The sequence below is a fragment of the Ruditapes philippinarum genome, unplaced genomic scaffold (assembly GCF_026571515.1).
Source record: "Ruditapes philippinarum isolate M1 unplaced genomic scaffold, ASM2657151v2 ctg527_1_1_1_1, whole genome shotgun sequence".
Taxonomy (NCBI): domain Eukaryota; kingdom Metazoa; phylum Mollusca; class Bivalvia; order Venerida; family Veneridae; genus Ruditapes; species Ruditapes philippinarum.
Window position 1 is genome coordinate 409,573 of NW_026865278.1, and position 14,562 is coordinate 424,134.

Sequence of the window (14,562 nt, forward strand, 5' to 3'; positions counted from 1 at the left end):
TTCTTAGATCTTCAAATACAGTTCCAACATGTTTACCAGAATCTATTTCTGTAAAATAGAGAAAAACAGATTCCATACGTCAAAACTGAAAATGTCGCTGGACCGGTTTAATCACGGTAGTGGTAATAGCAAGCTGTCGCCCTAGCCCCCTAAAACCGACTTAAGAAGAATTCAACATTTATCAATGCTTCTTATATCTGATTTAATGTGCTGTGAGATTTATGATCTGCCCAGATTGTCTTCCTCCTTTCTGTACCCTCAATCTAATACTTTCCTTTACAATATGTTTAAGTGTGAATTTGCACTTGACAGACTTTCAACAAGAGCATCGCTATAGGCGGTGCATTATATGCACGAAAAAGTTTTTTTTTTTTTTTTTTTTTTAGTAAGGATGAAGCATTTGTAAGACATGGGAATTAAATAAGTTTATAGCTGAAGAACCTTCATATATATGTATACAGTTGCTGTTTCAAAAGCACCATCATCAAGTTGTTATATTGTAAGTATAAAATGCTACGACGGATGGACGGAAAGTGACCTTGACCTTGTGACCCAAGGGGTCTTCTACTCAATATTGACAATCATCCTATGAAGTTTGAACACTGTGGGCCAAATGGAACTTAAGTTTTGCTCCAGAAACCACAATTTTCAGTGTAAAGATCATTGTGACCCTGACCTTTGACCTTATGACCCTAAATTCAATAGGGGTCATGTATTAGACATGGCTGTTCATCCTATAAAATTTTTCAGCTATAGGATGATTAATACTTTAGTTATTGAGCGGGAACTGTTTTCAGTTTTAAGGTAATATTGACCTTTGACCTTGTGGCCCAAAAATCAATAGAGGTCTTCTACCTAATATGGACAATCTTCTTATGAAGTTTGAATATTTTGGGCCAAATGAAACTTAAAATATGCTCCGGAAACTGTTTTCAGTTTTAAGGTAATAGTAACCTTGACCTTTGATCTTGTGACCTCAAAATCAACAAGAATCTTTAATCCAATATGGACAATCATCCTATGAAGTTTGAATACTTTGGGGCAAATGGAAATTAAGCTATGCTCCGGAAACTGTTTTCAGTTTTAAGGTAATAGTGACCTTGACCTTTAACTTTGTGACACCAAAACCAATAGGGATCTTCTACCCAATATGGACAATCATCTTATGAAATTTGAGTATTGTGGACCAAATGGAACTTAAGTTATGCTCCGGAAACTGTTTTCAGTTTTAAGGTAATAGTGACCTTGACCTTTGACCTTTTGACCCCAAAATCAATAGGGATCTTGTAGCTAATATGGGCAATCATCAGATTGAATATTGTGGGCCAAATGGAACTTTAGTTATGCTCCGGAAACCAAATTGCTAACGGGCGGACGGACGTTCAAACATTTTGGGTTTAGGGGCTATTTTCTTTGTTATTTTCTTTGTTTTCTTAAGGGCTACTAGCCCATAAACCCTTTGATCACGGAATGAACCTATTGTTCTCTTTTGTTCTCTTTTCTGTTATATAACCCGTAAACCCAAAATGTTTGCTCGGATGTCTTTGATGTCATTCATTCCGTTTCTCTTGTGGGGTTATTTTCTGCATTGTGGGGTTAAAAAGAACAAAAGAAATAACAAAAGAAAACCCAATAATGTAGCTCTGGTAAGAACATCTATTGTTATGAGAACAATAGACCTAACCCCATAATGTTGCTCTGTTTTGTACGGACAGACAGACGGACGGACGCCAGGGGGTATAACATAAATGTCCGAAATTCTTTCGGGCATGTAAAAAGTGATCCTTTTGGAAAAAAAAGCATTTATGTCCAATCAGTATTAAAATATCGCAGACAACACGTGTAAGTATCAATTTGAAAACACGGTAAATTTCTTTGAACAGTAATCATCAAATTATCACAACTATAATAATTTTAATAGTGAAAGTTTTCCTTTTCATATTGAAAAAATTGACGAGTTACCTCTTATGATGGTAGTATTTAAGCAGGGGAGACAACTGTATCAACTATTTTAAACGATGCCGATACGTGTTAACGTGTTATTAATTGCAAGCTTTATTTTGTTTACCTAATTTTATATACCTAATTTTATAATCTCTTGTCAAACCGCTCAAAAGCATCAACATTCAGATTTTTCGTTGTAACAGTTGTTTAGTTTAAGTCTGACTATTTGTACGGATGAAACCTATGCCAAAACAAATTTAGGTATGTAAAATTCCCCTTGAATGTGATGGAAAAGCTTCATTAAAAGAAAATGTAATTAACTGCAATCAATCAATCAATCAATCAATCAATCAATCAATCAATCAATCAATCAATCAATCATAATCAATCAATCAATCAATCATAATCAATCAATCAAATCAGTCAATCAATCAAATCAATCAATAAATCAATCAATAAATCAATCAATCAATCAAATCAAATCAATCAATCAATCGTAAGGTTTCAAAAACATTACTTGATAGCCTAATTTACTTCAAAGGGGATTAATTGCCACTAATATGATAGCCGTTAGAAATGATCATGATGTTTTGGTTAATATGTTGTTGTACAATTACATACATGTTAGAAACAAAATAATAGTTTGAAAAATAGTACATTCTGATTACATATGTACGTTATCTTTATTTCTCTTACAACATGTTGCACAACATCGCGACCTTCCTGTATTTGGAAATGGGACTTTTCAATAAAAATATTTTTAACGGAAAAGAATGTTAAGATTTTATGTCATCTGAACAATAAACCCATATTTTATGACGTTAATACTTGGAGTATCATCTATAAGCAGGCCAGTGAACTATGCTTTTCATCAGGTCACACTGAAAATTATCGTAAATTATGTGAGACACTTTGTTACAATATGTTGATAGCGTGCTCTTGATGGTTGTTGTTTTTGTACTAAATTGTGTCAACAAGAAAAAAAGAACAAGTTGAACGTCTGAATAGATAATGAACTTGAAATTTCGTCTTATGTTTGGACATGACGAGTTTAAAGTGTTACACGATACTCAACCATGATCAGAAAATCAAATATCCAATATCTCACCGTGTAATTCATCTCTTTGTCATCATGTCTTTATAAAAATCTTATTAAAAGTTATAAAGGTTCAGAGGAAATAAGATTTTTTTCCAAATGATTTGTATTTCTGTTGTTGTTGCTGCTGTTTTTTCTTTTTCTTTTCTTTTCTTTTCTTGTTGTTTCCTTGTGTTTATTTTGTGTTTTATGTTGTTGTTTTTTGTTGTTGATTTTGTTTGTTTGCTTTGCTTTTCTTTTTCTTCAAAGTATTTTGTTATATAACAGTATCGTAGTTTGATGAACTAATAGATGTACTGATATTGCCCAAGTGATTCAAATTGGCTGTTAAATAATTTGGCTACAGTTTAACACATCTACGAATGTTTCAAAATTCTAATTTAATCACCGTTATAATGTCTGGTTTCCTCGGTGCTTGGGGGTCATGGACAGTAGCTATCAGTTACCACTATCGTAAATGAACAGGCTTAATCAAACCTTGTCTGCAATATTTACAACTTGGGTGTTCTTAAATGTATCTTAAATATCTAGGTACAAAGAGAATGTATTTTCAAATTAAAGTTTCTGTAAAACTCAAAATCAAATGTATTCACCTTGAAAAAATATATTATTTTCATGTAACCGACGTTTAAGCAAAATGAAAAATAAATATTTTTCTTTTTTGCTTTGATTAAATCTGTTACTGCAGTTAACTGTAACTTTTAAATGGTTTTAAAGTACCATAATTTTGTCAATTGTGAGGTTTAATATAAATATGCATGACTGCTTAACGCAAATTGTAATGTTGATACTGAAACGTCGTTATATTATGCCTTTATGCTAACTTAAAATTATATATTCTGTTAAAATATTCAATATGCACAAATGATCTTTCTTTCCAAGCCATTTGCTTATAGACAAAACAAAAAACACAAAAAAACCACAACGATCTGACTTTATACATGTATATGTTCATAAGATTTCGGTTTGAAATGTTAAAGTAAGTAAAGCACTGCATGGACATTTGTTGCTGTTGTGGATGTTGTAGATGATATAATTAATGGTTTTAGGCACTGTGTGAACATTACATTAGTCTAGTCTGGCAGTTACCTCAGGGACTCCTAAACACCATGTCATTGATTGGCACAGACTATTAATCGTTAGCTAAACATATTCTTGCTGGGGTTAGACGCTGGCCTGATTGACATGCTACGTGCTACAGTAAATGTCGTCTGCCAAGGTTGCTACAGGAGGCAGCGTGTTCTATGTAACTATGACAATAACCGTGTAACGTTGGCAAGAGAAATAAACTTCAAATCTCCTTACAGTTTTACACACGGGGTGAAAAAGCAGTTGCATCTAGTCAATCACCATCAAACCTGTTTCATTTCTTAGGGAATTGTTAATTGGAAACTTGAAATCAATTACCGGTAAATATTCTTTAAAACACAGCTGAACTATTCTTGGACATTGAAAACAAAGCAAATGTTCGTATTGTAACTATTCTTGACTCATATTCATGTATACTGACATTCTTTTGTTAGGTCAATATAGTTCTTCAATACATTTCCGTCTTATGTTTTTATTAAATGTAATTGATCACTTTAGAGGTATTATGAAGTAAAGAAGTGAACTGTGTTTTATAATTCATGTTGGCAGACATGTCTCATATTTGAGGAAATTGATTGGCCTCAATAGTGCTAAATTTAGTGGAACTATTTTCATGACTTGTGCAACGTAGCTGCCTATTGTTGATATAGGAAAGGTTAATATATAAATGCTTAAAATAAATATTCAACAATGGACTGGTCCAACTGAAACAGTTTTTCATGGTGGCTGGTTCTTTATGTAAAAACGTTACGACATATCGCTTCTAACACTATTATCTATAGTTCTTATTATCTATAGTTCTTATTAGCACTTTATCTATAATTCTGTGAACATACTCGTGACAAAAATGACTGACCTATTTATCAGGCCAGCTCGTACATCCGTGCAGTCTGCTGGTTGCATTTAACAGCCAAATCCCTAGCACCAGCAATAGAGGGTTCAAAATTTTATAGCGGGGAAAGAGGATTGCATAAATGGTGAAGCGCTAGCTCAGTTGGTTAGACCACTGGCTGTCACTCCCGAGGACCCGGGTTCGATGCTGGGTAACACCCTTGGGATTTTTCAAAGACACTTTCAGTGTTTCCCACCTAATTAGAGGTGTACAGGTAAGAAGTCCTGGTAGTCCTCGCTTGTATAAGTGGTATACACTTGGTATGTAAACGGACCAAGGGGTCTTTTCAATAAGAGCCGGATTCCCTTGTATCTCATAGCTGTCTCTAAAGTGACTAGTCTAGAGCCATGTCTACCAAATCAGCCTAAGAAGCTCAGCTTAGCATCCTTGATGATGTTCCGGCCTGAGTACTACATTACATTACAAATCCAGGTAACTATTAAAGAAAGTAGGTTTCTTAACAATTTAGGTAAAGATTTTTTTTTAAAACTGAGTTAATATATTGTTTAGTCTATAAATCAAGCTGTATAGAAGAAGTGTAATGCAGCGTGAAGTGAAACTTCACATACGTTACAATTTAATCACTTTGGTAAAGTTATTTACGAGCTTGTATAAACATTTCTTTTTATATAGAGCCTTTATGTTTACAGATGTAGTGCTTTATATCAGTACTAATGAAGCACTTTATATTTGAAGTATTATTGTAAATTTTAACTGTTATACAATATGTAACAACATTAATTCTCTAAATTATATCAAGTTTGTATGGACAATAAGTTTCTCTGTGCTTTTATTGTATAAGAAATATAACATGGAGACATAAAAATGTGATTCTATTCATAATTGCTTGACTTTCCGAAATAATGGCATTCTATTCCAACTAGTTTTCATGCCTGTATGAGCAAGCATGTATGAAAAAAGTTTAGTTTTTATCTATTACAAGGTCAAGATAGATAAAGTTCATACTTCATAAAGTTCATACAAGGTTAACATTGAGACACTTAGACTTCAGAGGAGACAGATAGAAACTGATAACCTATTAACACATCAAATGTTGTATAATCTAGGGTTGTTTAAGATACGTGGGTTTATTTATTTAAGTATATTTATACTCGGCAACGATTGCCCATAACCAGCCCGCATAACCCCATTGGTTAGAGCGCGAGACTTGTAACCTTAACATTGTGGTTTTGATTCCTGGGCTGGCCAACTAAAATTACTAGTAAGTTTTTCGGAAGAGACTTTAAATCAAGGTCCCGTGTATGAGTGCTTAAACACTTGACAGGCTAAAGAACTAGGAGAAGCTTCTGGAATTGGGCCATCATTCTGTATCTCTATCTTGCACTTTTCTCCAAAATCTAAAATGTCTAATACTCTTCTGGAGGACTCGCCCATATGGACTGTGAAATGACATGTTTTAATGGGTTACCCGGAATTATGGGAAATTACCATGGTCACAAATTCAGGACAATACCATTATGTCCATATTTTGATATTTAAATCCCGCACAGTGGAAGTTTTAAGGTCATCTAGCCATTTTAGCCATGGTCAGGGTTAAACCCGTATAACTAAGAAGTTTTAAAAGACATTGAATGAGTACATAACACAAAACATGTGACTGGTATAAAATACAAAAAGAGCAGTATATTAACAAAGGCAAAAGCCTCAAGGTAAATTAGTCATGGAAATTAAGTAAATTAACTAGTCAGGTTGTCTTTAAGCAATAACGTTGTCTTTGTTGTAAAATGTCAATGACCTATATAAAAACAGAGATAAATATTACCGTAAGTTTATAAATTATACTACTTTTTCTGATTAGATAAATAGCACAAGTTGAAAAAGTAAGATTTATTAATCTTTTAATGAATAACGTGTGTCACTCATATAAGCGGTTGTTTTTTTTTGGTTTGTTTTTTGTTGTTGTTTTATCATTTCTTCTTTTTCAAACGAAGATATTGATATACATGCATCTAGAAGAAAACAAATATCATGTTTTGAAACTCAGTGTTTATTTAAACACCATACATTAAACAGAAGTACAACTTTCAATCGCTCAAAAGTTTTTATACTCATTGACGCGAAACTAAATCTTCTTTTAAATTTCAAATTAATGTATGAAATATGGTTCGAGCAAACTTAAAAAATAATTCATGTTTGATAATGGCAACACGCATTCTGTTTACCTTTGGTACTTATTGGTGATGATAAAAATATGCCCCTTGGTTAGATCGAGCTTTCCTTGGATACGAGGGAGTATTTTGAAGTCAAGTCAGTGTCCTTAAAGGCACAGTATGCCTTAGAGTTTCCCATATTCTAGAATAGCCAAACATGATGTTCACTTGCATTGTGCTTGAACAATGATTTAAGCGCATGTCAAATGCTTATCACATACAGAAAGTAGCGTTGAATACAAAATTATTTGTCATAATAGTAGCAAAATGTAAACAAAGTAGTACTTTGACTTCCATACAAAATACTTACTCACTACTGTACTAATTATGAAAAGACAACAGAAGCAAAAGAAGATTCAGGTAATAAGCAAATGAGTAACATTTTGGAAACAGAACAAGAAAAATAAAAAGGCTGTAAGAAATAAAAATAATAGCACTTCTTAGGCATAATGGGCCTTTAACTATTCAGCCACGAGCCTAATATTCAAAATATCTATTAACTATTACGCTATAATCGACAAGGTCACATGATTACCCTAAATGATAGTAATGAATGAATGTTATATATTGCAACATGATAATATATCATTATACATGTAGTTTAAATATCTCATCCCGGATATTCATCATGGCAAGACATAATAATACCTGAAAGTATGTTAAAATCACGAGGCAAGACGCAATGATTATACTTGAAAGTATACTTAAATGCCAAGCACATTAGCACATTGCAAAAATGTTCTTTCTATTCATGATTCCTGTGCAGTATGATGAACACACGTTTCTCGTGCAGTATAATTAACACATATTTCTCGTGTATCATGTTGAACACTCTGTGACAATCTATGTAGCATGGTGAATACACGTTTCACATGCAGTATGATGAACACAGTTTCGTAATAAACACTGACTCGTGTACTTTGATGATATCTTTTTTCCTTAAATACGTTACCAACCTATTTCTCGGTCAGCACACTTTATTACACTTGAACATAAATGTTTTTCAACAAAACTAAACACTTTTAAAATGCATTTGTCACGCACGAAATGTAAACTTTACTGTAGACTAAATAAATACATGTACATACTGGCAACTGACTAAGTTTGAATACACATCAAAATGAATCGAAACAAACTATAAAAAACAATCGGACACGAATTTCCCAAAACCCCTTTAAAACGTCCATGAACATTTATTTAATTTACCTTCAAAAAACGGTTATGAACTTTTTATTTTCATTCGGCAGATTTTGTGAAGGTACACATTCCAGTCTCATTTGATGGTAATGATGTGTCATAAAATGTCGGTGATGTAGGTGTAGACAAGTATTTTGAGAGAAATTGATTAATTAATGTTTACTGTTTAGAGCTATCAATTTTCTAATTACAGTCACAATTATTAAAATGCTTTCGGGTTTTTTTTTTCGTTCAATTAATCATAGTTAATTACAGACGTAAAAGTGTGAGCCAAGACACAGTTTGATAAATAAGATACGTATATACATTAAACCTAGGATATCATCAACAGCACTATCTTTTGTTCAGCAGACTGATAGGTTTAACAGCACCACTTGTTAAAGGTCTATGAATACTGCCGGAAATCGTGTCGCTACTCGAACCTGTAATTTCCCGGAATACATTTTCTTCGCCAAGTAAACATCGTAATCCAATAAATGCAAAAATGAGCGCTTCTTTGAAATTGATTGTATCCTCGTCTGCCTGTTCAACTTCAAACCCCCTGCCATCTAATTTCTCGTGTATTAATTCAAGCAGGAATTTATTTAACGCTCCTCCGCCGGTGAAAAGAACGCTAGGGACGCTGACGTTGGGCACGAGCTCTTTAGCTTTAATGCATGCTTCAGCAACTTTAAACGCCACATGTTCTGTGCACGTGCGCAACAGATCTTCAACTTTGTTTTCCTTCACCTATTGAGAGAAAAAAAAGGTGAACTTCAGATATTAAACATAATTAATTAGACAATATGGTAATTAATGAAGTTATTTTAAATGTAATAAATGAGTTTATGCTGAGCTGATTGTATATTAATTTTGAAATCTATGATAAGAATGTTAAGTACAAATATTTTATAACTGTACAAATGTCTACATTTAAATTATTAACTTACATTTAACAGTGGGTATATTTCTTTTTCAATGTAATCCCTCCATAAAGATTTTGGCGGTGGCAATTTGAAATATGACAGGTTATTTAATCTTTCAAGGACCTCGTTAACAATTTTTCCACTTCTTGCAATATTACCATCTTTGTCAAATAGCAATTTGCTATCTTTCTGGGCAGCGAGGCGGTTCAGTATTATATTACAAGATGAAATGTCATAACCTTTGTGACCTTTTATTCCTATATTCGCTATTCCTCCTAAATTAACACACATTTCATTGTTTGTGAACAGAAAACGCTCTCCGCATGGCACTAAAGGTGCGCCTTGGCCTCCGAGGCAAACGTCCTTGGACCGGAAGTCGCAGACAAACGGAACAGAAAGCTGGGTTGACGTCGTTTGTCCGTCTCCTAATTGAAATGTAAAGCCATCTGATGGCTGGTGAAAAACTGAATGCCCGTGTGATGCTACAAACTGAACATTTTCCAAATTGTTATTTTCTATAAATTCTGACACATTTTTCCCAATAAACAGCCCGTATTCAACGTGAAGTTTTATTAAGTCTGCACCCGAAAGTTTTGCCGCGTTTTTAAGCTTAGCGCTCCACTCTGCAGTATACGGTACTGTTTGAGCACACAAGATCCGATAACCCCACAAATCTGAGCAGACATCCCCTGTGAACTCAACACAACACATATCCAAGCCATCCAGAGACGATCCGGACATACAACCAATTCCGATAAATGTGGCCATCCTGTCGTACTATAAGTACAGAAATAGTTCCTGCTACCAATCACTTGTCAGATTTAGCTTTGACCAAGGGAGAGAGCTTCATCGATTAATCACTGATTATACAACGACCTGTTACAATTTGGCGCGTATATATTGTAATTCTGTATATCACATAGTTTATATCCGAGTGTACGTAACCTTAAATGACTTCGTTGAATGGCAAACACGTTTATTTGAACTGAATATTCGTACCGGCCTACGTGTCAGTGCACTGTGTTATGAATTGATTATCCTTAGTCAAACATTTCTACATCCTATGAAAGCATGATTTACGCTTTATCTCGGATGACCTTGTACTTCTTTAAGTACGAGTCGTAATCACTATTTAGAACATTTTTAAATTCTATATCCTGTTCTCGTGTATATCAAATTCCCTGTTTACTATAGAGCAGTACATTAAAAGCGGTCATTCAGCTGTGTACAGCTCAATACCGTAAAACGATACTTAACAAAAGAAATGAAAAGCTTGATAATTATATTGCCTTTATCCTATGTATAGTACGAAACAGCTGTGTAAAATCGATCTCACATTACACACGCTAAAAACATGTCATGAAAGATTTTACCATGAGATATAATTTATCATGCTATACACAACAATATTTAATACTTGCTTATAATGAATGATTTAAATATACTTCAAGTAACTAACTACTAGAGTATACATATATACTTCGTGTAAAAAGTTATGAGCTCTGAAAAGAAAACGATATCATACATTTAATTCATTTAATTAAGGTAATAACAAAGTCATGAGAGCTTGAATTTTGAAACAGATCTGATTGACCTTTAATATTGCTACAAAGGTGATTAAGTTATGTCTACAAAGATAGCAATGATACACTTTAAGATATGTCGTAAATGTATTCTTTTTTACAACTGTAAATGTTCCAGATCATATATCAACAATTCCTTATTTTCTATTTTTGACCTATAGTTACCGAATAGTAAGTTCTGAATGGTCATTAATCTATTAAGCTGATTTCTACCTAGGTAATACCCAAAGGTACGGGCCAACGCTCCGCGTATATAGATACAACAATGCATCTTTGTACGTAACTGTAATATCGACTGTAAATTTTGCTTTTTCTTTCCCCTATTTTTTCTATTTAATGGTGAGGTAATAAAACAAAATGTTTGATTTTCAATATTATACATTAATATTTTAAATCACTTGAATTATTTAATAAAAAATGAGTTTTTGTTATTTAATCATGCTTATAAAGGTATTTTCCAAACACATAAGTTATTTCAGTAAATAATGCGGATTTTTCAGAACATGATTTGTATATAATAGGGAATATTATATATAGACAGTGATCTTTGACTTAAGGCGGGTGAAAAATGCAAAAGCGTCAAATTAGAGTTGGAAATAGAGAATCTTAGAGCTAAAATAAGTTCGATAGAAGATCTTGCTATAATAAAAGTCAAGTATTAACAAAGAAATGTTAATAATGTGACCTAGTAAAAAGACAGAGATAAAAAAATGACAAATTGGGGTTGTAAGTCAGAAAATGGTAAGATAGTGCTTAGTCGAATGACTGATATATCAAAATAGAAATGATACAAATATAAGGTAATGGAGAAGATATAGTATGATCTATCCGGTAAGTAGAACAGTTTACAAAGGACTATATTTCTCGGATGTATATATCTAAATACGAGTATATTACGTTTTACATACACAATATCACAATATCTTCAACAATATACAGTATGCATGTATTTTCAAACATATAAAAACCGTATATCTACTTGAAAGTGAATCGAGGCGTAGAGGTAAAAAAATCAACGTGTTAAAATAAACATATTGATTCATCAAACCAGAGAGGCGTTGATAAAACCTTAAATTGAATCAATCCTCTTATACTCACTCGAAGACAGGTCTCATCGAAAATGATTTATATGCAAATAAAGTTGATAAACATACTTCGGTGACAGTACTTTAAGGCTGTTTTATGGCGTGCCTTATTTTTGATGAAGGCAATCGACTTGGGAATCAAATCACGTATTTTTTTATTCGTTCTGATGCTGGAAGTGTTAATGAACTTAGGGTTACCATTTCGTTTTTTACGATATGATTTCCCTTATCAATTTAGAGTAAGTAATAAGTTGAAATTCTTCGTGCAAACATTATTGTTTTTTCACAATTTACTTTATGACAAGAATTACCATTGTTTTTAGATTAGGCAATAAATGTCTCGTTTTACGTCAAAGAAAATATATATCTAACTGAATGTTCCATAATTATTAATGTGTCTAGGTAAAAAAATAATTCTAAACGTAACGTCAATCTCATGTTTATTAATAGAAATACCAAAATCAAAAATTTCTTGATTACATGTACAATCAGTTTTGAAAAAAAAACGTTAACTGCTCTGTATAAATAACCTGTAATTCTGTTGATAAGCAGAAGAAAGTAGAAATGTCGCTCTCTCAAAAAGGGCCGGAAGGTTCAACTCTCTAATGCTGTAAAAATTTGTGGAGAAAGAGAAAGAAAGTATTATTAAACCACGGTTAAAATCGGTCACGTAATTATGATCTTGTTACAAAAAATATATATGTTTATGTGTAGTATTCAGGTCGGAACATCGTCATGGATGCAAAGCTAAGCTTCTTAGATAACAAAACTTTTCACTAAATGTTCAAACCAGCAAACAACTTAGAATCTAATTACTCGTCGGTCAATAAAATTTCCTTTTATAAAAATACACTGACATAACAATTGTAGACCAAAATTCAGCTTAGAGACATTGAACGATGAAGTGCGTAAGTTTTTTCGGGCCAGATTTTATAGCAAGAATATATGTGTAACTCAATCTGACAAGTATACTGGGAAACAGTAGCCACACGAACTGCCTAAATAACCGGTGAAGCAGTAAAGCATTGCTTTGTCTTCTCCAAATCCTTCCAGAGGCGTGCACGTCGCGGAGAAGGCACACGGCAGGTCAAGATCAAGTCATCTCAAGTACCAGAGGTGATTGGTTGACCTGTCGTGACTAACTTTGGAGAGTTGGCGCTAACGAAGGCCGTTTTTGTTGTCGTCAGTCAGGAAGTTATGCCTTGACAGTATTGTCGTCTCCTTTACCACCGACGAACGAAAAATGGGCTACCAGGAAGATTCTGCTTGAAAAAGACGTCCCCGATGTGACTACCGTAGTAGACCGGCAAGGATGCTATAACTTATCTCGGACATATGGTTATTCCGGCGCCGAGTATAAACAAACCTAAATACAACAACACAAATTGCTTTGTCAGTGATGACCTATTCATACCAGTACCAATGTCACAAAAACTCTAGTGTCAATCATTACATAGTGTATGCAGTATACATCAAATATAGCACATGTTTCAATCTTAAAAAATGGAGGCATTTAATTCTAATGATGACATACATGTATCCTTAGAGCTTCCAACATTCACGGTAACAGTAAATGGCTTACTTTTATGATAAAATATGGCGTATCGCCGATATATGAAGGATACGACACCATTAGGAAGTTTCGAGTCCCTTTAGTGGCATTTTCTTCATATATATATATATATATATATATATATATATATATATATATTATATATATATATATATATATATATATATATATATATATATATATATATATATATATATATATATATATATATATATTGCATGTTTACCCACGACGGGAAGAATATATTGACGAAGATTGCATAAAAAATCCAGAACCAAAAATGGGTATATACAGAGAAAATTCAGGATGGTTGAATCACCTTTCGATTTTCAAAAAAACCCCTTGAATTTTACATCAAAGTTTATATTTGAAAACATATATCCTGTGATTGATCTATTTTCTCTTTCATCTTGATTAGCGGAAATTCACATAGTATGCTTAGTTTTGAGATCCATATGGGTTTCCATGGAGTCTACGTCGACTTAACAAAAAAAGAAATATATATTAGACAAAGTGATGAATAACTTCCGAATTTTCAATTGCCGTAACATCTCATCTAAAAAAGATAAGCACTTTTGTATAGACTGCCAAAAATTATAACAAACCAGTGTGAAAAAAGAGAGAAAATTATCGGAAGACAGACGAAGGTCTACAAAAGATTTAAAAGGGAAGTTTGAAGAACATCCGTAACAGTTCCGACCACTTTGTTTCTAATAAGTATTTTTTTTTTATTAAATGTATGATTTATTTAGAGAAATAAACGAGAATGACACTTTAATTTCACGAAGATTCCTGTACATTGTTTCAATTAAAAGCAGAATCTTAGGCCAGCTACTAGCTTGAGACCAAATAGAGAAAATAAGAATCCCTAAAGAAAGCCCAAAACGGCAAAATTGAAAATGCTGCAGGCTCGGGTTGATTGAGCCTGTTCATGGACGATACTTTCAAGTGCAGACTACCGTCCACGCCCCGGGCCTCTTCTTCTTCTTCCAATAACCCACTCTGTGGCATTAACGTACAGGGTGTA

The 14,562-nt window shown here is 33.2% G+C and overlaps 1 protein-coding gene across 1 annotated transcript; it reads right to left on the reverse strand.

The window, feature by feature from the left end:
- Window positions 1-7,023: 7,023 nt before the first annotated feature.
- LOC132728492 (anhydro-N-acetylmuramic acid kinase-like) lies at window positions 7,024-10,665 on the reverse strand. Its single transcript, XM_060714128.1, has 2 exons — window positions 9,319-10,665; window positions 7,024-9,118 (listed from the first exon to the last, which is right to left on the reverse strand). Exons 1-2 carry the CDS (start codon window positions 10,060-10,062, stop codon window positions 8,723-8,725), a joined length of 1,140 nt encoding a protein of 379 aa, XP_060570111.1. The 5' UTR covers window positions 10,063-10,665; the 3' UTR covers window positions 7,024-8,722.
- Between the last annotated feature and the right edge of the window lie 3,897 nt (window positions 10,666-14,562).